Raw genomic sequence first — 22690 nt, forward strand, 5'->3', positions numbered from 1 at the left:
TTGTCCATCTATGGAGGGATTTTTATTTTATAATTCAGCGATAAGCAGTCCTATATTGCTCTCAGGTCAGGTTCATGTGTCTAAGAAATAATTATAGGGGCCAGCGCTGTGGCTCACTTGGTTAATCCTCTGCCTGCGGTGCCAGCATCCCCTGTGGGCACCGGGTTCTAGTCCCGGTTGCTCCTCTTCAAGTCCAGCTCTCTGGCCTGGGAAGGCAGTGGAAGATGGACCAAGTGCTTGGACCCCAGCACCCATGTGGGAGACCAGGAAGAAGCACCTGACTCCTGGCTCTGGCCATGGTGGTCTTTTGGGGGGTGAAAAACAATAGAAGGAAGACCTTTCTCTCTGTCTCTCTCTCACTGTCCACTCTGCCTGTCAAGAAAAATAAAAGAAAAAATTAAAATTAATTATAAAATTTTTGCCTATTGTAATTGTGTATCTTATAAATTAATAATTCTCTGTTATTTTCAGATGCCATATGCATTAAATGCTGAAGTTCTGGCAAGGAAGCCTTTGGAAAATCCTGTTGTGGAAAGTGTAAAATGATTTTCTACAGGAATATTATGGTGTACCCAGGGTGATTAATAATAATTTAGTCTAAGCAGGGAAGGAGCCAGAGCTTATTCCAGGTCTCCCAGTGGGAGGCAGAAGGCCACACTCTTGGGCCATTTGCCACTGCTTCCTCAGGCATGAAAATAGGGAGCTGGATTGGTAGTGGAGCAGCTGGGACTAAACCAGAGCTCCCACATGGAAGGCCAGCATTGTGAGCAGTGCTGACCTAACACACTATGCAGAAGGCCATCCCCTAAGTTAACCATCTAAGGAAACATCTGAGTCCATGGAGCAGAGATCTGGGGGCACTTTGGGAAAAAAAAAATGGCAGACATTCACAAAATTGGAACAACCCAGAGAGCAGCATCTGAAAGAGCCTAACTATGGGTGCAGGAGGTTTGTGATGTAAACTACAACACGACCAAAGCCTTGCAAGAGGAGTGGCAGCATGGAAGAGGTGGTTCCTCTGAGGCAGAGGAGAGCCATGGAGACTTCTGCCATTCTCCCGCCACCCTCTCACATCCTGCCAGTGTCAGCTTGTTCCAAAGCCTGGCACTCTCAGCCCTCAGTGAAAATTTCTTGGGGAACCATTTGCATCCGGTCAACTTCCCCACATCTCCCATAACCCAGTCGACATTTTGCTTAGCCCTTGGGTACTATTTTCTGTACCATGCTAATCCAATGAATCACTTTTCCACCTTCGCTATAACTTCATCATGCAAATCCAATGAGATCTGAAGACAGAGGCTCTCTCAGTAGTGGGTTTGGTGGGTGGGTCAGGTGAAATCCTGTAAAAGGGGACACACCTAGAAGAGTTTAGACCAGAAGAGACGATCTTGAACTGGAAGCAGCTGTGCATTGGAGAGCTGAAAGACCAACCACATCTGCCCTTCCATAGGTGAGACCTCTCGAAGCACACACTGTGAGTGTCAAACTTAGAGGATAGGCTTTCATGTTCAATTTCTTTTACAAAATACTTTAAGCTTAACGATCAGGTTACAGATGTTTTCTCAAAACTATCCTGTGGCTTTCCTACTTATTTTAAATTTTATCAGTAAAGAAAGTATCCATGATTAGAACATTCAGATATATTGATTTGTGTGCTAAATTATTTGACTTTGTATTCCATGTCTTTATACGTTACTAGATTGTAAGTTGTTAAAGATTTCTGTTTTTAATTTTTACACAAGTCACAAGTCAGAGAGAGAGAGAGAGATTTTTTTCTATCTGCTGGTTCACTCCCTAGTGGCCACAATGGCCGGTGCTGGGCCAATCTGAAGCCAGGAGCCAGGAGCCTCCTCCAGGTCTCCTATGTGGGTATCAGGGCCTAAGGACTTGGGCTACCTTCTACAACATGCACAGGCCATCGCAGGGAGCTGTAGCAGAAGTGGAGTAGCCAGGACTCAAACGACACCTGTATGTGCTTGCCAGTACTGCGGGTGGCAGCTTTACCTGCTAAGCCACAGCAAGTTCCACACCATACCATTTATATAAGGGATTGAGCATCTGTGAATTTTGGTATCTGCCCAGGCTTGGTGGAACCAATTTCCTGTGGCTACTGAGAAATGAATAGTAGCCTTTATACAAATCAAAATATTCCTAAATGTGTTGAAATAATTTGAAAACCATTATTTCAGAGTGCGCTACCTTGCTTTGTAGACTAATTGTGGAAAATATTCAAAATAGAGCCAACCAACAGAAAAGTGCTCCCAAGATATGACATTTGTCTCTTTGGGAAAATAAGGATGAATCATTCATGCCTCATTATCTGCATCTATGGATCTTCTAGAATTGGAAGGAAATCTAGTGTTCATTATCATTGTGGAGGCTTGATTTAAAGAACAATTGGGCAGAGGCCAGCACTGTGGCATAGCAGGTAAAGCCGCCACCTGCAGTGCTGACATGGTGCTGAAGAGTTAAAATTGTATATGTGCGGTGCAAAAAGTTAAGCTTAAGCTTACAGGTTTAAACCTTCCTGGTACAGCTGTGAAAATAAGAGTAAAGTAGCACCTTGACAGTAGAGACTCCATTTTGGAGCACTTGAGACTCCAATTTGAGAAAGCACCCCCCCACCGTGAGACTCTGGTCTGAAACTATGATCTCAAATAGTCGGACAATAGCAGTGCACTACATCACCCTTGGAAGAGCACAAAAACCCCCTAGCATGATTGCTCAAGCTTAAAAGTAAAAGGGTTTCACCTGGGTTACCTGGGCTAATAATGAAGATGTGATTTGTCTGTGTCTTACATTAATGTCAAGTCCTAATTGCTAATTGTAAGATTGTAACTGGTATTGTCAAGATTATGATAAATATTAATTTCACTTAGGTTTTAGGTTATGTTGACCCCAGTAACCATATACTCTCTTTTGGTTTTATGTACTCTCTTTTGATTTTAGCAACTGTGTATAGCAACCGTGCATAGCAACCATGTATTCCCCCCTTCCCGATTTTGCAGTTTTTGCCTTTATAAACCCTAACCTTTGGTTATTCGGGGCTGCTCTGTTCATGTATGATCAGACAGCCCCAGCATGCTGGATAATCAATAAATCTTTAACCCTTTTCTGGTTGCATGAGAGAAAAGTCTCTTGGAGTCGTTCCTCGGGCGGTGGGCTTTTTCAGACTCTAACAGTGCTGGATATAGTCCTGGCTGCTCCACTTTTGATCCAGCTCTCTACTGTAGGCTGGGAAAGCAGTAGACGATTGTCCAAGTCCTTGGGCCCTTGTACCCACATGGGAGACCAGAAGAAACTCCTGGCTCCCGGCTTCCACCGACACAGCTCCAGCCATTGTAACCAATTGGGGAGTGAAACAGTGGATGGAAGACCTCTCTCTCTCCCCTCTCTCTCTCACTCTCTCTCTCTGCCTTTCCTTCTCTCTCTAACTCTAACCATCAAATAAATAAATAAATATTAAAAACACAATATGGCAATTGCTGCCCATTACTGTAGCTGACAGTTCACATTTCCAGAATGTTACAATCTCTCTGATGACATGAACTGACTCTGAGACAATCATATTTTCTCAAACTGAATATGATTTTTGCATTTTATTACTTGAAGAAAAGGCCTTGGGTTAAAGCTTAAAAAGAAACCCACCTGCTTAATGTTTTAGAAGTCGAGCATTCAGCTTAACACTTGTTAAATCAAACAATCTTAGATTAAGCCTAATCTCTTAATTGATTTCTTCAGAAAAGTCCCTCTGTGAGTTGGAAGACAGCGAACATAGAATTTTAGTATAGAGCCCCGTGGTTTTGTGACCATTAAAGCCAATGAGTCCTGGAGGAATGAATAGCAGAGAAGAAAGAGGGAGAGAGAGAGAGAGAATTACCATCCATTTTGAGGTTTTTAACCCAAATGTCCTCATGACCAGGGTGGGCCAGGCTGAAGCTGGGACTCAGGATCTTCTTTTGGGTCTTTCATGTGGGTGTCAGATGTCAAAGCACTTGGTTCATCTTCCATTGCTTTCACAGGCCATCAGAAGGGAGATGGAGCAGAAGTGGAGGAGCCAGGACATGACCTGGTGCCCACATGGAATACTGGTTTAGCAGGTGGCCAATGAGCTCACTACACTAGCACAGCCTTGTAATTTTCTACCACCTTTAATACCCCAAATCTAAGACTCAAATAGGTCAACTTGTGCAAATATGACCACTCTACTTTATTCAAATATACTATTATCAGAAAAAGAGAACAGAAGAAAAAACATTAGTGGTCTCAATACTATTCTCACAACCACTGCCATTTCCAATAAGTAAGGGGGTGAAATATGTAATAATATAGTCCATGTTGCTAAATCTCATAATTATTCTGCAGGAAAAACTTTTAAAGGAAATGAATACTTTATGAGAATGGATCCAGGAATTGAAAAACAATGTGACACAGGAAATTAAAAAGGAACATTCATTCCAGGTAAGAATAAAAAAGATGTTCTTCAATTACTATAATGCTTTACAATCACCATACTGCTTTAGCAAATTCGGGTTACCATGAAGAGTTCATGATTTCCTCCCAGAAGAAGTGGTGGTTTCAAATAATAACTCAGTAATCACAAATCCTGTGCCCGCCAAGAAACATAGCGAGAAGTATACCAGGGTGTAGTGGAGACAGGTCATCACAGATACTCCAAGTCCAACCCTGAAGGTTTACAGAAACCTTCTCCAACACTAAAGAGAGCACTAAGTATGGCTATGAAGAAGCAGTGGAAAGTAGAATCATATCTATGAAGGAAATGAAGTCTTTCAACACTACTCTGTAGGATGGGGAATGTACCTAAATATGTTTAATTATTTAGAAGAATCAGGCAAAGGAACAGAACAAAATTAAGAAGGTTACTACTACAGTCAAAATAGCTGATGGGGTCAAAATCCTGAAGAAGCTTCAGAAAAGGAGGGAGAGAGAGGGAGGTGGGGGGACACCTGCAATCCTTTGCTGAGTCTTGATTTAAACAGAGAAAAAGGCTAAGAACCTACAGGAGGCATGCGCAGAAAAGACTTGCATGTACTCAAGAGGTTTTGCATGGGTGAGGCAGAAAGTCTGAAGAGAAGTACATTTTGAAAACTTTATTTAGTTGAAAGATAGGATGAGGGGAGCATCCATGTGCTTGTTCATTCCCTAAATTACAGTGGCTGGCACAGGATGAGAACAGGAGGCTGAAACTTCATCAGAGTCTCCCATATGGATGGTAAAGGCCCAAGCACTTGGGCCCACCAATGCTTCCTTCCCAGGCATGTTAGCAAGTAGATGCATGGGAACTAGAACAGCAAGAACTTGATGAGGCAATCCTAGGGGTGTCAGTGTCTCAGGCAAATGGAGAAATAATATTGCCAGTTTCAATTTTCTGTTTAGCATGAGGATATGTAATCTTTAACCCAATATCTCCACAGGAATATGTGTCCTTAAGGGAGTTGATGATAAAAGCTCAGTACCAGAAGTTGCATATACTTCTCTACAAGGAAGAAGAACTGCAGCTGCAGGCTCTGCACAGAGAAGCACAGGAGATTTCCCAGCAGCTCAAGGACAGTGAAATGAGAATGACCCAACAGAAACACCAGCTGAAAGAAACGTACAGAGAGCTGGCTGAGGCATGCTGGAAGCCTGACCTGGAGTTACTGCAGGTGAGCAGGGAGAGCCCTTGTTCATGGAAAGAAGTGCTTTTCTGGGCAAGGTCATAAGAACCTGAAAATGTTAACTGCACATATCACTACTTATTCCGCTGCAGGATTCAGGTTGCCCTGTATCTTTATTTTTGCCCAATCACTTGGTTCTTTATAATCTGATAATCTTTTGCATGCTTTCCTTTGTCATAATTCACACTGGATAAAATTCTCTGCAGTGTAAGCAAGAAAATTGCTGTAGAAAAAATTATCCAGGAACTCAGTGAGCACAAAATGGTTACAATTTTAAATTGATTTTCTATCTATATTTCCCCTTCAGGGGTGCTGAATGTCCAATCAGAGTGTTATAGAAGGTCTGGGAAACCAATTGGTTCAGCCTTGCCGAGGCAACCCCAGAAAATTCAAAAAATCTGCAGAATATTTATTTCTCAGCTGTTAATTTGGAATGTCTATATATGATGGTATCACTATCCAATTGCCCTTGACCAAAAAAAAAAAAAAAAATTCCCTACACCTGCCTCATGCCTCCATAAACACTGTGGTGCCCAAATTAAAAAAATATTTTCTGAAGACATTGAGGCCTTGACCTTTGCCTAAGCAAGTTTTGGTAATCAATGGTGGTGCACTCTGATTTTCAGAGGTTTCCCCGCTTTGCAATAAACGTCAGTAGAGGTCAGACCTCTCTCTGGAATATGAGTGGGGGAGAGTGACCCTGCAACCTAGAACTTTTTACATTGCTGCACAACTTCATCCTCAATGCCATCTTAATTCACACAAAGGAAGTCCTTCTTGGATCAGCTCTTAGTCTGTTATTAACAGACTCTGATACATCTTTGCAGAGAATAAGAAGAAAATACATTATTGAAAAATATTAAAGCAAGGCTTTTATATGGCCGGCGCCACAGCTCACTAGGCTAATCCTCTGCCTTGCGGCGCCGGCACACCGGGTTCTAGTCCTGGTCGGGGCGCCGGATTCTGTCCTGGTTGCCCCTCTTCCAGGCCAGCTCTCTGATGTGGCCAGGGAGTGCAGTGGAGGATGGCCCAAGTACTTGGGCCCTGCACCCCATGGGAGACCAGGGGAAGTACCTGGCTCCTGCCATCGGATCAGCGTGGTGCGCCAGCCACAGCGCACTGGCCGCAGCGGCCATTGGAGGGTGAACCAACGGCAAAGGAAGACCTTTTCCTCTGTCTCTCCCCTCTCACTGTCCACTCTGCCCATCAAAAAAATAAAATAAAATAAAAAGAATTTTATAGAGTACAGAGGAGAGAGTTCTCATGACTAATTATTTTTTAAATTTTTTTTCTTGCAGTATGGGGAGTGTATTAGAAAGGTAAGTTTACAGTGAGAATCTCCAATCTGTAAGTAAGTTATGCTGTTGTTCATGTAGCAGATGCTTCTGTTTTGAGTGATTAACTTTGATCTCCCTGACTATTTACTATTTTGTTTGATAAGGGATCCTGAAGTTTTCTACTCTTTGGTGCCAGATGAGATGTGGCTGAATTCACATATGTAAAAACAATGATTTGACTTTCTGGGCTTTGTTTCCCCTTCTCTCCTCCCCTTTCTCTGGAACTGCCCCAACCAACCTTTATGAACAGATTATTCTGAGAAATCCCAGAGGAGGCCCCACCCTTCTGAGAGGGAAAGGGAAAAAAGACACAGGAAAGAGGAATTCCCATAGCAGGGGAGGAGGAGGGAGGATTCCCTCCTGGGAGCAACAGTGAGCAGGTCCTGCCCTCTCAGCCTGTCCCAGTTGAAAGCTGGATCAGGGGAATCAGCCACCTCAGCTCCCTCAGGACCATGGCTGCCAGTCTGGAATTCCATTCCCTTGCTTGGCAGAAAACTCACAGCCTCCTGGCTCAGTGCAGATCCTTTTGACTGTACTGGTGGGGATGTCTGTTGACTGAATTCCCATAGATTCTGCCTAAAAGCCCTGCTCTCTGCAAGCTACCCAGGATCTCTGCTTTCCCTGAAATCAAGTGAGGGGTACAGGGGGAATGACTGTTATTCCAGAGGTTGGATAATGTCTGAGAAGAAAGAGGCAAATGGCTTAGATGTGAAATTTAGATAAAAGTACTAATTTTATTTCTCCAAAGAATGTTAATAAAATTTATTCTTATTAGCCAATAATGGGAAAATTCCCAGTGAAATATTTTGGATTTGCAGCTGGTGATGTTGTCTTGACCCTGTGATTGCCCTTTGACCTGGAGTGTCCCTGGTGTGATTCTTTACAGAGCAGTACTGGCACACTCAGTCCCCAGCTGGTAAACCCAGAGCTGACGTTATGGAACATCACTGGACTCATAGAGATGCTATACAACTTCAAAGGTAAGCCTCAACCTCCATCCTTCCAGCCCTAATTTCCTTCTTCTTCACTGCTTTTGTGCCTGAGCCATTTCCCATTTTATTTTGTTCTCCTTCCCTGAAAATCTGATAGGTTTTTTCAGAAACTGTGTCTTCTCACTTTGTTTAATCACATTTCAATGATCAAAGCTGAACCTTGTAAATAAGCATGCTGATATAAGCAGAGTATGGGAAGATATTCAGGTGATTTGATTAAGAAGGGATACAATGCTCAATTCTTAGCACGGCAGTCAAGACTGTATGTTGACTGCGTTCACTGCAATTTTTGTAGGGAGAGACAGTAAGGGAGCTCTTTCATCTGTTGTTTTCCTCCCAAGATGGCTGCAATGACCATGGCTAGCACAACCAAAGCCAGGAGCCAGGAGCCAGGAGCCAGGAGCATCTTCTGCATCTCCACAAACTTTTGGGTCATCTTCTGCTGCTTCCCCAGGCCATTATTGGGGAACAGCTGGGACATGAACATCCTGTGGGATGCCAGTGTCATAGGCATCAGCCTGAACCACTATGCTACAACACCAGCCCCATCTCACTACATTTCTGAAAGCTTAAATATGGCCCTTGATTTTTTAATTTGTCCTATATGCCAAGTATATTTATCATGCACTGCTAAAGTAGCTATTATCGTTGATAAACTCAGAAAGATTTGACCAACCCCAAAAATGAGAAATTGTCAAAAGCAGACCCATTCCAATGCTATCTCCTGATTCTGAAAACAATTAAATGATGAGACATCTGTGAATGATGTTAGGCCTGCACTAGACAATAGTTCAGAGAGCAGAGGGTTGAAACCCAGATTAGGCGAAATCCACGTTCTGAACAGAGAAGCAGAAGTCAGAACATTCTTTAGAGATATTATTTATTGGGGCATGTGTTTTATGTTGAAATATTCAGATGTACAGCTTATTTCCCAATTAATAAGTATCATATTTCAAATAGTGTTATTTACTAATGGAATTAAAGAAAAAACTCAAGAACTGTTTTCTAGCCAAGAAAGTAAAAGTTGTAGGTTGGTCTCAATACAGGCTATCCAGTGGTAGGCATTTGGCACAGCAGTATGTATCTTGGGCACCTGTACCCCGTAGCAAAGTGCCTGGGATTCAGTCCCATCTCAGCTTCCATCCAGCTTCCTGTTAATGCACACCTTGGGAGGCAGCAGATGTTTTCCCTAATATATGGATCCCTGCTACCCATGTGGCAGACCAGGATTGGATCCTGGCTCCTGGCTCAGGCCTGGCCAAGCCCTGGTTGTGGGTATTTGGAGAGTGAACCAGCAGATGGAACACTTCTCAGTCTCTGTGTCTCTCTTTTCAAAGAAAATAAACATATATATTCAAACCTATTGAAACAATTAACACTCCACACCAACCAAAACCCTGCTTCACACGGTGTGTGATATGTCCAAGTTCTTTTTCTTATTTTTCTCTGTTGTTTGATTTCTTTTTTCTGTAAAGTCACTTGAACCCTCCAGTTTCTCAGTTGAGCAAATCTCAATTCATTGTGCTTCCTTTTCTTCTGTTAGTTTTCCTTGCAAAGTCAAGGGAAGTGATTCCATGGGCAGAAAACATTTGTATTCAGGCCATATAAACAACATTCATTGATCAGATTATTCTCTTTCTGAAGTGGATCATGGTCTGATGAAGGAAGTGGCCCGCCGCTACATAAAGCTCTCTGAGGACCTCAGAAGTGCAATAGTTGGAGAAGAACGTTGTGGTGTCCCCAGCCATTCCCAGAGAGCAGAGAGCTTTGCTGTGTAGGGTGCTCAAGACCTTCACCTCTGGCAAACATTACTGGGAGGTGGATGTGTCATCCTCTTCCAACTGGATTTTGGGAGTCTGTTATGATTCCAGCACAAGTGATACCAGTGACATTATTAATCTCGAAGAAGCATTTCTCCTGGCCTCCCTGAAGAGTAACAACCATTACGTCCTCTCCGCCAGTGTTCCACCCTTAACTCACTATGTGGAAATGCCCCTGAGTAGGGTTGGAGTGTTTCTGGATTGCGACCATGGAACAGTGAGTTTCTATGATGCTGACATAGGTTCCCTCATACATTGTAATGTTCCAACCCACTTTACTTCTCCTCTGAACCCCTTTTTGTACCTTTGTCCACCATGAAATGTCTTTGTGAACCCCCATACGGAGGAAACTGCTGTCCTGGGATGTTTTTATGTGAGACATCAGGATTGTTTTTAAGCACACTGTAACTTAATGAGCACAGTGTAATCATAATTAGAGCATGGTTGTAAAACACACAACATACAACCGCAATGAATGTATGAACTTTTTCTCTTAAAATTTATTTTAATAAAGAGCTTTGCAACTCTCATAGTTATCTGATCCCAATACTTTTTCATCACCCAGGAAGAAACAATATACTCCCCCTGGGCATACTTCCTACTCCATCACCTGACAATTCCTTTTCTGCTTTTTCTTTTGTGGATTTGTATATTCTAAACAGTTTACGCTACTAAAATGATGAAATATGTGGCTTCTGGGGTCTTGTTTTTCCATTTAGTTAAATGCTACCAAGGCACATCCACATGCAAAAAGCATTTTATTCTCCTATTTGATTATGTGTTGGGTAGAAAAGTGAAGTGTCCTCTCTCTCAGTTTACTAAATAAAACAAATTTGCAAAGGTTTCTCTTTAAATCTGGCCTTTTGGGGTAGATACAAGTGCCTGATAGGCAATCACTTCAACCAGTCCTGATCACGCATCACATCTCTGCTCAAAGCCCTTCGTGACCTTAGAGACCACAGTGACTTTTCTTACTACACACTCTACACATAACATCCAACATCACCAATAACTTCCAACATGAATTCAAAAACTGATAGTTAGTGATGTCTGCTTGAGTGCAAATCCCAAAATTTACAAATGGAAAATCTTACCTGGTGCTGTATTGCTATTACCCCGAGTACTGCTTAGGACATATTACACAAAACAAATGTAGTGAATAAGTGGACTAAAGAACAAATAAAAGATTAGTATTAACAAAGCTACTCTAACATCAGGAATGTTTGGCTTATTGGTTTCAGAGCCACTTGCTATATCCACATCTCATATTGGATCACCTGGGGACATGTACTTCTCCTCTCCAGATTCTAGCTTCTTGGTGGCAATGGGCACTGTGGGAAGCAACAGGAGATGGTTCAAGTACCTAGACCTAGAAATACGTTTCTGGCTGCTAGCTTTGTCGTAGCCCAGTCCTGGCCATCTTGGGGAGTGAATTGGCAGATGGGAGCTTGCCAGATGCTCGCCAGCGAGAGTCCAGCATAGTAAAGACACGGTCGCTGCTTACTCGGTTCTCATGGAATTTTATTCATCCAGATGCAAGGCGAAAGAAAAGAAGCCAAGCCCTCTCTGCACAATACTATCCCCATTATATACCCAAGGTTCCCCTAGCAGGACGCTCCTAGCCAATGGCAAGTCTGTTCACATGCAGTCCATGCAGGCACAGTCCAATCAAGTTGAAGGGCACATAGTGCCTCAGGTTGAAAGTTCATCTTGCTCCATCAGGGTTGTTTGTGTGTCTTCAGAACATCCTGTGGTTAGCACTTCCTTGACTTGTTTTGCTCAGCAGCCAGCACTTCCTTAACTTGTTTTGCACAAGTTGTTACAACAGGCCAGGCAAACAGCAAAGTGAGGAAGTTCCCACAGGTGGCCAGCCTGCGGTTCCCCAGGAGCTCTGTGGGCTTAATATTAGGTAATTTACTAACTCAAGTCACTACTAATTCAACTAAGTGTGATGGTCAATTCTTTCTTAAATTGGACATCAGATGTCCAAAATCAATGTTATTTTTGGGTGAGACATTGAAGGTGTTAGAAGTTGAGACTAGTTTTATTTTTTTTTTTCTGCACAACTACAAAATTTTTGTTTTAGACATAAAAACATCAGGGGTTGGGTGGGTGGGGGGAGAGTTTATTGTAAAATACAAAAAAAGCAATGATGCCAGCAATTGAGTTTCTACTTTGGACTCCCAACCAGAACACAAAATGACAGGATTTCTTCTTCAATTTCAAGTTTAAATAAAGAAATAATAATAATAATAATAATAATACCACCATGAAGATGCGATCACATTAAAATCTCTTTTTTGGGGGTTGAAGCACTATGATCCCTTTCTGCATCAAAAATATATTTCCCTGCACTTGTATTTAAGTTTTCTGCTTATTTTTCAAAGTATATTCCCTTTCTTGTAAGAAATTGATGAAGCTCCTTATTTAAATCAATACAAGGTTGCAGCTGAGCTTCTGTAAAAGCTGAAAGATCATTATTTTATAGTTCACTGTCCTCTAGGTTTTCATTTTTAGGAGTTTTTAAAATATTTTTAAAGCTTTTACTTAATGAATGGAAATTCCACAGGTACAAATTTAGTGTTCCTTCCTCTGGTGCCCACCCTCCCATACCTACTCCCATTTCTTCTCCTACTCCCCTTCCTATCCCATTCTTCATCAAGATTAACTTTCAACCAACTTTATATACAGACCAACTCTATACTAAGTATAGATTTCAACAGTTTGTACCCCCACCTACAGCACACACACACACATGACATCCAAAACCCTGTTTGAGAACAAGTTTTGTAGTTAATCTCACAGTACTTTTGGTAAGGAGTTACAGGGCGAGGGAGAAGGAAGGGGATGGAGTTGGAGAGGCAGAGAGAGAGTTATACCATCTACTGACTCCTTTCTCAAATGGCCACACTAGTTAGGGTTGGGCCAGACGAAAAAAAGGTGCCTGAAACTCCATCCAGGTCTCCCACATGCATTCAGGGACCCAAGTATTTGGGTCATCTTTTGTGGATTTCCCAGGTATATTAACAGCTGGATAAGAACTGGAGCACCTGGGAATCATACCATCCCTCTTGGAATGCCAGAGTTGTGAGTGGCAACTCAATCAGCTATGCCACAATGCCAGCCCCTCCTCTGTTGTTTTTTTTTTTTAATAAATATTTATTTATTTATTTGAAAGAGTTACACACAGAGAGAAGGACTGGCAGAGAGAGAGAGAGAGAGAGAATCTTCCATCTGCCAGTTCACTCCCCAAATTCTACATTGTGTGCTAAAAATATTTATATCTAATTAGTATTTCTACCCTTTATGTATGATGGCCATTTTTGAGTGCTTATTTTGTTCCTAGAAATCTTAATAAAGTATGATTTAAAGTGTTTTTCTAGATAAAAAATCAGTTTTGAAGCATTTACAATTTTTATAGCACAAGTTTCCTTTTCTATATATGTTCATTTTGAGTATCAGACACAATGGTAAATAATAGTAATGATTTGATCTCATCTTCTGACTTAGAAGCTAATGGCTGCAACCATAAACATTATTTTAGCAAATCATTTGAAATAAATTAAATATTAAGTAAATGTTGGGTTTATATGTATTAATTTTATATTTTTAAAGTATTTATTCATTTTACAGGCAAAATGATAGAGAAAAGTAGATCCTTCATCCACTGGTTCAGTCTCTAAATGGCTATAATGGCTGAGACTGTTCCTGGCCACAGCCAGGAGCTTGGAACTCTAACCTGGTCTCCCACCTGGGTTGGGGGGTGTCCAAGTACTTGAGCCATCTTTGGTTTCCTTCCCAGGCATATTAGCAGGGAACTGGATCAGAAATAGAGCAGTTTGGACTCAACCACAGTTGATTTGGGTTGCCAGTGTCACGAGTAGCACCTCAACCAGCTGTACCACAATGTTGGTCCCAGTATTAATCGATTTTAATCCATAATGTTTAGGAATTTTATCAAATATCTTTTCTTATATATCAGTGTAATTTATTCACCATGGATTAATCAGGAATCTCCAGAGAAACAGAATAACAAAAACTTGTGTTTCTGATTCAAAGCTTGTACTGCCACTGTCTCTCCAGAACCACTCACACAGGAAGGGGAGGAGATAGGAAGGGAATGAAAGTGCTTTCCTTATCACCTGTGCTGGGTTTCCTTTCCAAGGAAAGATCCAGCTCAGTTTAACTTCAAGGCTAATGCCTTAAACTATTTGGTGCATTGGAATCGCCTGAAAGGCTTGTTAGACTACAGATGGCTGAGCCTCAACTGCAGAGGCTTTGTTCAGGATGGTGGGGCCAGAGAGCTTGAATTTCACATCAGTTATAAGATGCTGCTTCTGGTGCTGGTCCCTGGACTGTATTTTGAGAACCTCTGACTTAGCTTAATGTTTATTAAAGATGATACTTCTAGATTGCACAAAGATAAGCAATTACAATAGAATCTTCCTGGATAACACAACAGAATTCCAGGATGAGAATTTTACACTGTAGCTTGTGGTTGTGGTGAGGAGAAGGGAATGGTGAGACATGCAGTCCCTTAAGGCCCTACAGCTACAGCACCTGTGGAAGGCAATGAGATGCCTAGTGGGCAGCACACTTGGTTTCCAGGGTCTAACAAGGGTGGGGAAATTGTTTCTGCCTGGAGCCATTTGGATATTTAAAACATCACTCATAGGCCATGGAAAATTATCAGCTTAAAAATTAGTCTGTTGGATTTCCAGCCCTGCCTGTGGTTGCCTTAAGGCCAGGCCAAATGATTTCATGGGCCTTTTGTGTGGTCCAGCGGCTGAATCAGCTCTGCCCCTCAAACAAGACACAAGATGCAGCTCTGTTGTTCAGGAGTCCAGAAAGTTCCCCCCTTTGAAACATCCATTTCCCTACCTAAACCTTCAAACAACAAATGAGCAGGAAACAGGCCCTCACTATAAGGATTCTCAAAGTGTAGTTCTGTCAACCTTGTCATTAATTGCTCCCTGCCCTCTTATCCTTCTATGAGTTTACAGGATAGTTTTCCAGGGGGTAGTGTGACTTGCAGTATTACCCAAGATTAAAGGACAAGCAGCTGTGAGAGTCCAGATATTTTTTTATTATTAAGCAAGACATTAAAGAGATTTTCAAAAATAGAAAACAATGCCATTGTCCTAATTTTTTTATATTTGTGGTTTTAGAAAATGTAGTTACTCACAAAAATATTTTGCTATAGATTATTGCAGGGTCTTAGTCCACCTGTACAGGATGGACTGGGCCCGAGGAAAGGTAAATGCACCGCTTGCCCATTCCCCAGCCTCCAGATCCCGGAGATGATCAGATGCAGCAGGGAGCCAAGTCTAGCAAGAACTCTTTTATTTCACATGTAACAAAGCCCTTTAAAGCACAAAACTGCAGAGCCATTGGGGCAGGGCATAAGGACCAACCAATCACTTGAAAGATCATTTTATGGGGTAATTTCTATAGGACTAGCTATGTCTATACCCTCGTTATCAGTTGTTGCCACTTCCCCTGATGTTGCATAGCCAATTAGTTTTAGTGGTAAACAACTTTGGATTCCACCCACCTTACTTCCTTTGGGTGCCATCTTTGAATTGCCTCATGTAACTAACTTCCCCACAATTATAGTGTTACAACTTATTTCTTTTTTTTAAACAAAATCATTGTTTTATAGAGATACTAGGAGAAAAGTTTGAAATTCTTAAAAGTAAAAATTTGACTGCAAAGATCAAAATCAACCATATTTTGAAAACCAAATTTACAAAATGCAAGCACAACATAAAATAGGAAAACCCCTATATAAACCCAGAAAGTTGAATCACATTTTGAAAATTCCAAAGAACCAAGCAAGAAACAAAACCACAGAATCAAAATTTCAGGTCCAGACTAACAGAATACTCCACAATTTTAAGGAAGAAAAATAAATCTACATCTCCCATACCTACACAGAGTAGAAAACACAAAGAATATTTTAAAATTTCCTTTGGGAAACCGATATTACATTGATGTTGATGTAAGGGTACCAGGACATGAAATAAAAATCAAGTTATTTAAACACATCCATTTCATAAGCCAAGCTATAGCTATCCTAGGCAAAATATTAAGGTAACAAATCAAATTATGTAAGAAAATATATCAATAGCAAGAAGGAGATAATTTTAAAAATGTACCAATGGTTAAGGTTGTGTTATAACTTATTTCAAATGATCAGTAAATGCATATTTAATTCTTTTCTAGTTTTATTTTAGAACATGTCATTAAGAAACTCATTTAGCCAATGCTTTTGGGGACTCTGAATTATTTTGTCAGCTTCGTTGTATAATTTGCATACCATATGGTCACCTACCTCATTTATGCAGTTTTATGACTTTTAATACATTTTTCTTAAATTTATCTTATAGAACCAGTACCACATCCAATTTTGGAATACTCCTATTCTCCTGAAAAACCCTCTTGCCCTTCTAAGTTAATTCCTACTCCATTTCAAAACACCAGGCCACAACTCTTGTGCATTATAGTTTTGCCATTTTAGAAATATCATATATTTCATTACACAATATGTAATTCTTTGCATTTGATTTCTTTCACTTATCACAGTGTTTTTGAGATGCACAATGATTGTGTTATTTTATTCTTTTTTTGCTGAGTGTTACTCCATACTAGGAACATACTACATTTTATATGTCAATTCTCCAGTTAACGGACATTTAAGTTGTTTCCAATTTTGGGCTACACAGCATAACATTGCTATGAAATTTATATGCAAATCTATAATTTATTAGTGTAGTTATAGGTAGTTACTTAGGGGCTAAATTGCTGGACTGTTTGGTATAAATACTTGATTTTTTTTAGAATTACACAGCTGAATAGAAAAATAACCATCAACACTTTCCCAGAGGAAAAACAGTGCAGGAGTCTACAGAGATAGTTCTTATAGATGAGATTAAGGTGAGCAGAATGGTGCGATTTTGAGTTTCAATTTCCTTTGGGATAGTCAGTGGTGATCCTTGCCTCTGTCCTGCTAAAAATAAGATAGGACTGCTTGAGAACAATGTTCTCAACAGTCTTTGATTTATTATCTTTTCCAGTAAACCTGTAACTTTGAGACCCTTAAACTAAACTTTGGTAAGAGTTCTGGGTGGGTAAGTGGTAGAAGTCAACAATGCACAAGACCTCAAGTGTCTGGTATGGAAATTGCATTTTTCTCAGCTCTTGCTCCTGCTTTCCCTCAAGATAGCCAAAGCCTTCCTTTGGGGTTGCTCTTTAAGGCATTCTTCATCTTCAGCACCAATCACTAAGAGCAGTCCAGAGAAAAAGGTGCCCAACTTCAGCCTCTAGTGCTCCTTCTAGTTTGGATGGTGTCTTGTAAAACTTTTTTTTTATACTCAGTGATGGAAAAGCTGATTGGGCAGTAATCATAGCCAATGAAGTTTCTTGCTAATTGAAAACTTCTCAAATAAGTGTACAGAACTTTTAAAAAGAAAATAAGAAAATGTGGCTTTAAAAATGCATTACCTGGATAGTATGAATTATTCAGGGTTCCAAGATTTCTCAAAATAGATGTATATGATTGTAGTCTGTACAACTTAAATAATTTTGTTTGAGTTCATGATGAAATCTTAAAATCCAATTTGTTTATAGGTTCAAAATGGAAGGATAGATTTAGACTAGAATATTAAAAACATTCACAGATAATGGTAATATGAAAGATGAAACAATTATTGGCTGTATAATGAAATAAAACATATTATGATTAAGAGGAAGAAATAATAGATTGGGCCAGCGCCGCGGCTCACTAGGCTGATCCTCTGCCTTGTGGCGCCAGCACACTGGGTTCTAGTCCCAGTCAGAGTACTGGATTCTGTCCCAGTTGCCCCTCTTCCAGGCCATCTCTCTGCTGTGGCCAGGGAGTGCAATGGAGGATGGCCCAAGTACTTGGGCCCTGTACCCCATGGGAGACCAGGAGAAGTACCTGGCTCCTGCCATCGGATCAGTGGCCATTGGAGGGTGAACCAACGGCAAAGGAAGACCTTTCTGTCTGTCTCTCTCTCTCACTGTCCTGTCCACTCTGCCTGTCAAAAAATATATATAAAAAAATAAAGAAATAATAGATTGACAAAAGACATGAAAAATTGGTGATAAACAAATTATTATAATGCATTAAAAATAAAATAAAGACTCAAGAAAAAGAATATCAAAGGCAATTACACTTACCAGAATAATGTTGAACTTCTTTAGCTTTCACAATTAAAGGGAAATTCACAGTCCCATAAACTTCCATAAAATGTACAAAATATATTACCTGGTGAATGATTACCCCACCATAAGGTCTCTCTGAGAAACTGTGTACTTGAAAGTTCCCATGGCAACTTACAGAACTTTGAGGAATCTGATGACCTCACAATGTAAAATACAAGCAAGATGGCTTCCATTTCACTTAGCAAATTCTGACTTAAACTAAGATATAAAAGATATATGTAGGTGGTAGATAGAAAGTCAAAAACCAGTGCCGGCCCCATAAACTCATTCTTAAAGAATAGAGCCCATAAATATTCTAATCATAACTACATTCCTTTTTTCAGAGAGCATGTAGATATTAATATTAATAATTTAATTTCATATTTTTTTCTGCTTTTTATTATTTTAGCCTGGGTTCTTAATAGAGGAATTTGCATTAACAAGTATTACCTCCCTTACTTAGTTGATGGTAGAGGTTAATTACATTTACAAAATATACACTACTGGGTGGTTTATTTGAAGATAAAAAATACTGGATATGAGTAGGAGGCATCTTGATACAATTCAAGTTCAAAAGTTATGAGAATAGGACAAATTTCAAGATATTTAACAAGTAAAACAAAAGGAATATTGTTGCATTAGGTATGGAATTTTGAGGGAGAGATAAGTCCTAAGATAAGTCCCAACTGTAAGTACAAGAATTCTAACTTGTGCAGCCAGCTCAATGGGAAATAATTAATGATTAAAGATAAAAGAACTTAGTCTGGTGCCACAGCTCAATAGGCTAATCCTCCAGCTGTGGCGCTGGCACCCCAGGTTCTAGTCCCTGTTGAGGCCCGGATTCTGTCCTTGTTGTTCCTCTTACAGTTTAGCTCTCTGCTGTGGCCTGGGAGGGCAGTGGAGGATTGCCCAAGTCCTTGGGCCCTGCACCCGCATGGAAGACCAGGAGGAAGCTCCTGGCTCCTGGCTTCTGGCTTCAGATCAGTGCGGTGTGTGGGCCACAGCACGCTGGCTGCAGCAGCCATTGGGGGGGAACCAATGGAAAAGGAAGACCTTTCTCTTCTGTCTCACTCTCACTGTCCACTCTGCCTGTCAAAAAAAAGAAAAAAGATAAAAGAACTTGATTTCAGTTTAAACAATTTAAGTTTTCTAAACCTTAAATGCAAGAAAGCCTCAAATTTTAATGAGAAAAAAAATGAAATTCAAAGTTATTTTTGTGCACTATATTTGAAATTCCTGCTTGTTTCTTCAAATACACACTTTGAAATTCCTGCTGGCTGAAGAGCCCTTATGCATCAAAATAAAAAGAAGCATCTGAATAGAAGGCTGGATTGTATATACACACTGGGAAACTTTTAGTGTAGAGAGTTGGAAGTATAGAACAAAATGGCTGAGAATTGAATCAGATCTTCATTCCAACATTGAGAATATCCTGCAGTTAATATTTTGGAGGAAAATGTTGCCTTGAGAAAGAGACCCAGAGGGAACAACCAAAGATAAATGATGGATTTAAGAAGTTAAACAGCAAACAGCTTCATGAAGAATCAAGTGTTTAAGAGAGTGTCTTATATTATTGAGAATTCAAGTAAGATGAGGGTAAGAAATGTCCACTGCATTCCATGTGTTCAATAGTGATTATAATAATTATTTCACATAATAAACAGAACATATAAAAGAGAGGGAAGAAATAAAGCTTTGTTTAAGAATATGTTAAGCCAAAAATTATGTGTTCATTTTCTTATCTTGATTATTATATGAATGTTTTTTAACTGTTTATTTGAAAGGCAGAGTTACAGAGAAGCAAAGGGAGAGAGAGGTCTTCCATTCATTGGTTCACTCCCTAAATGGTCACAAAGACAGGAGTTGGGCAAATCCATTGCTAGGAGTCAGGAGTTGTCTTCCAGGTCTCCCATATTGGGTGCAGGGGCCCAAGGTCTTTGAATTCTTCTACTGCTTTCCCAGGACATAGCAGGGAGCTGTATCAGAGTTAAAATGTAGCGAGTTTAGCAAAGAATCCCTGAAAATTTTTGAATGTGATAAAGTGTGAGTAATTCATAGAAAGGTTTTTCCATATATATTATGAAAAGTGAAAATAAAGAAAAATAATATTGTGGTGTATATATACAAAATAGTATGGCAGAAATATCAGAAAAACACATTTTATTTTTTCTTGTAGCTATTTGTTAACTTATTTATTTAATGTTAGATTAATCTTACAAGTATAAAATAAATGGAAAGTAGATCATCATAATAATTAAAAGAAAGAATAAGAAATGGAGGGGGAAGGAAGGTAGAGGCATGAACAGGAGGGAGATTAGCATGGGAAATATAACCATGATCCTAAATCTGTATGTATGAAATACATAAAATTTGTTCATTTACAAATATTTAAATATAAAAAAGGAATAATACATTTTACAAGGAGCTGCTTTAAATATAACTAGGTACTGAAAAATGCTTTAAGTGTTGCTAGAAGGTATATATTTTAGACATTTTAAAATTGTACAATTTACAACTATGTGATGGATGAGATGAATCTCTATTTAGTTCTCATTGTGCTCTATTTGAATGACAAACATTTTCAGAGTTAAGAACAGAGAATGAATCCTAGATTCTCTGAATGAAGTTCACAACCCCTGATGTATTGTGTGAAGAGTTTTTCCTGTTGCCTGTTATTAGCTATGTCCTTAGTTACTGAGAGAAGCTGGGAATATGAATGCCAACAAGTATCCATGCTCTTTATTTTTTTCAAATTAGAGATTGAATGTACCCAAAACTAAAGAACTAGAACTAGGTTACATTCCTTCAAATGCAAATAGATTATTCTATTTAGTTCTCCATATAATAGTCATTATAAGTAATGTCATAATACAGTGAATTAGAAAAATTCTAACAGTTTTGCATATATATGATATTCTCCATGTTAGTTATTATTAAAAAAATGCAGGGTATCTGTTATTGCAATGAGATTTTTTTCTGGAACTATCAGATAGTTACTGGATTATTCTTTGGAGATTACTGTCTCAACTCAAATGAAACCTAATACATTTCAGTGAATGATTACTACATGGGTAGAGTAGTAAGAACAGATAGAATTAAGAGAGACTCTAAAAGCCAAACCTTGAAATCCGCACATATTGGGGGCCAGTGCTGTTGTGCAGTGGGTTAAAGCCATGGCCTAAAGCGCTGACATCCCATATGGGCGCCAGTTCTAGTCCCAACTGCTCCTCTTCTGATCCAGCTCTCTACTATGGCTTGGGAAAGTATTAGAAGATGGCTCAAGTCCTTGGGCCCCTGTACCCATGTGGGAGACCTGGGGGAAGCTCCTGGCTCCTGGTTTCAGATCGGTGCAGCTCTGGCTATTGTGGCCATCTGGGGAGTGAACCAGCAGATGGAAGACCTCTCTCTCTCTCTCTCTCTCTCTCTCTGCCTCTGCTCTCTCTGTGTTAACTCTGACTTTCAAATAAATAAAATAAATCTTTAAAAACAAACAAACAAAAAAACCCGCACATATTAAAGTGTAAGAAAGGATTTTAATAGCAGGAACTGGGACCCAAACAATTTATATTCATGGTAGTGTCAAAGATAAAGAGACTGGATCACAGCCCATCTCTACACAGAGAATTCTTAATCAACCCTGCCACGGCCCTGAGATAAGGAAGCAGATAATGATGCAGGAGAAAACAGAGCTCCACATTAACAAAGAAAATGAAAAATGCAGAAAAAGAAAAAAACAAACTCCACTCTCTTGATTAAAAGTAAAAGATTAGGATAGATAAGTAATTCCAAGGTGTCATTGAGAAAAGGAGTAGGAATAAAACAAGAAGCTGCATGATTGATATTACATCTTCTAAAAATAGGTTTAGCTTTTTGATTTGTTGTATATTTAGATGCTTGATGCTTTTCAGAAATCAATCACAAGCATTGTGCATATAATCAAAGCCTGAAATCAATTTTATAGCTGTGATAAATCACTGGAAAATACGATGTGATGGTATTTCTGTGCTTTTATTAGCCTTATACTTCAGTTTTCCAAGGTAAAAGTAATCTCTACTTGTTTTTCCTAAGAGGTAGGTATATAAGAGAAATAAAATATAAATACTAGGTTATTGTCATTATGCAGGGTATTGTCCAATCGAAATCCAAATGAAAATAAACCTTCCAGGTGATCACATCCAAAACTTTAGATAATTTGGCAATGTTAGTGTCCTTCTAACTATTCACTCTCACATTCTGAGTAAAATCAGTGATGACTTAATTTACATCAGACATGTGTAGGATATTGTCATTATGTTCCTATATCTTTCTAACATGTGTATTGTTAGGAAACTGGTGCAGTTGTGGCCAGGTGGCCACATGGCCCAGCTACCTGAGCCAGGCTCCACCCCCATGCTAATGGGATTCGCTGCTCCTGCTTCCCTGCCCACCCTCAGGCAAAGTTTTAAAAGGGCCTGTTCCTGAACATGTGTTCTCTTGGCCCCTTCTCTCCTGCTCTCTCTCGGTTCCTCTCTAGCCTCCTCGTCTGGTCTCTTGGCTCTACTCTCCTCTCTCCTCTTCTCTGCTCTCTCTTCTCTCCTTGCTAGCTCCTCTCCTCTCTGTTTCTCTCTCTTATACACTCTTTCTCTCTTTTTCCTTCA

At 39.9% G+C, this 22690-nt stretch overlaps 1 protein-coding gene across 1 annotated transcript; it reads left to right on the top strand.

The window, feature by feature from the left end:
- The first annotated feature begins 472 nt into the window (after positions 1-472).
- On the top strand, positions 473-11901 carry LOC100357275 (tripartite motif-containing protein 64C). The gene is made up of 6 exons (XM_070065689.1): positions 473-1450; positions 4366-4461; positions 5436-5666; positions 6977-6997; positions 7902-7995; positions 9652-11901. Exons 3-6 carry the CDS (start codon positions 5460-5462, stop codon positions 9783-9785), a joined length of 456 nt encoding a protein of 151 aa, XP_069921790.1. The 5' UTR covers positions 473-1450; positions 4366-4461; positions 5436-5459; the 3' UTR covers positions 9786-11901.
- Positions 11902-22690: the final 10789 nt, after the last annotated feature.

This window comes from Oryctolagus cuniculus, chromosome 21 (genome assembly GCF_964237555.1).
Source record: "Oryctolagus cuniculus chromosome 21, mOryCun1.1, whole genome shotgun sequence".
Taxonomy (NCBI): domain Eukaryota; kingdom Metazoa; phylum Chordata; class Mammalia; order Lagomorpha; family Leporidae; genus Oryctolagus; species Oryctolagus cuniculus.

Excerpts from the sequence above, each read along its gene's own strand:
- LOC100357275 (XM_070065689.1), top strand. The coding sequence starts at position 5,460 with ATGATAAAAGCTCAGTACCAGAAGTTGCATATACTTCTCTACAAGGAA. Across the intron at positions 5,667-6,976 it reads CTGACCTGGAGTTACTGCAG|TATGGGGAGTGTATTAGAAA; the intron begins GTGAGCAGGGAG and ends TTTTTCTTGCAG. Across the intron at positions 7,996-9,651 it reads GATGCTATACAACTTCAAAG|TGGATCATGGTCTGATGAAG; the intron begins GTAAGCCTCAAC and ends CTCTTTCTGAAG.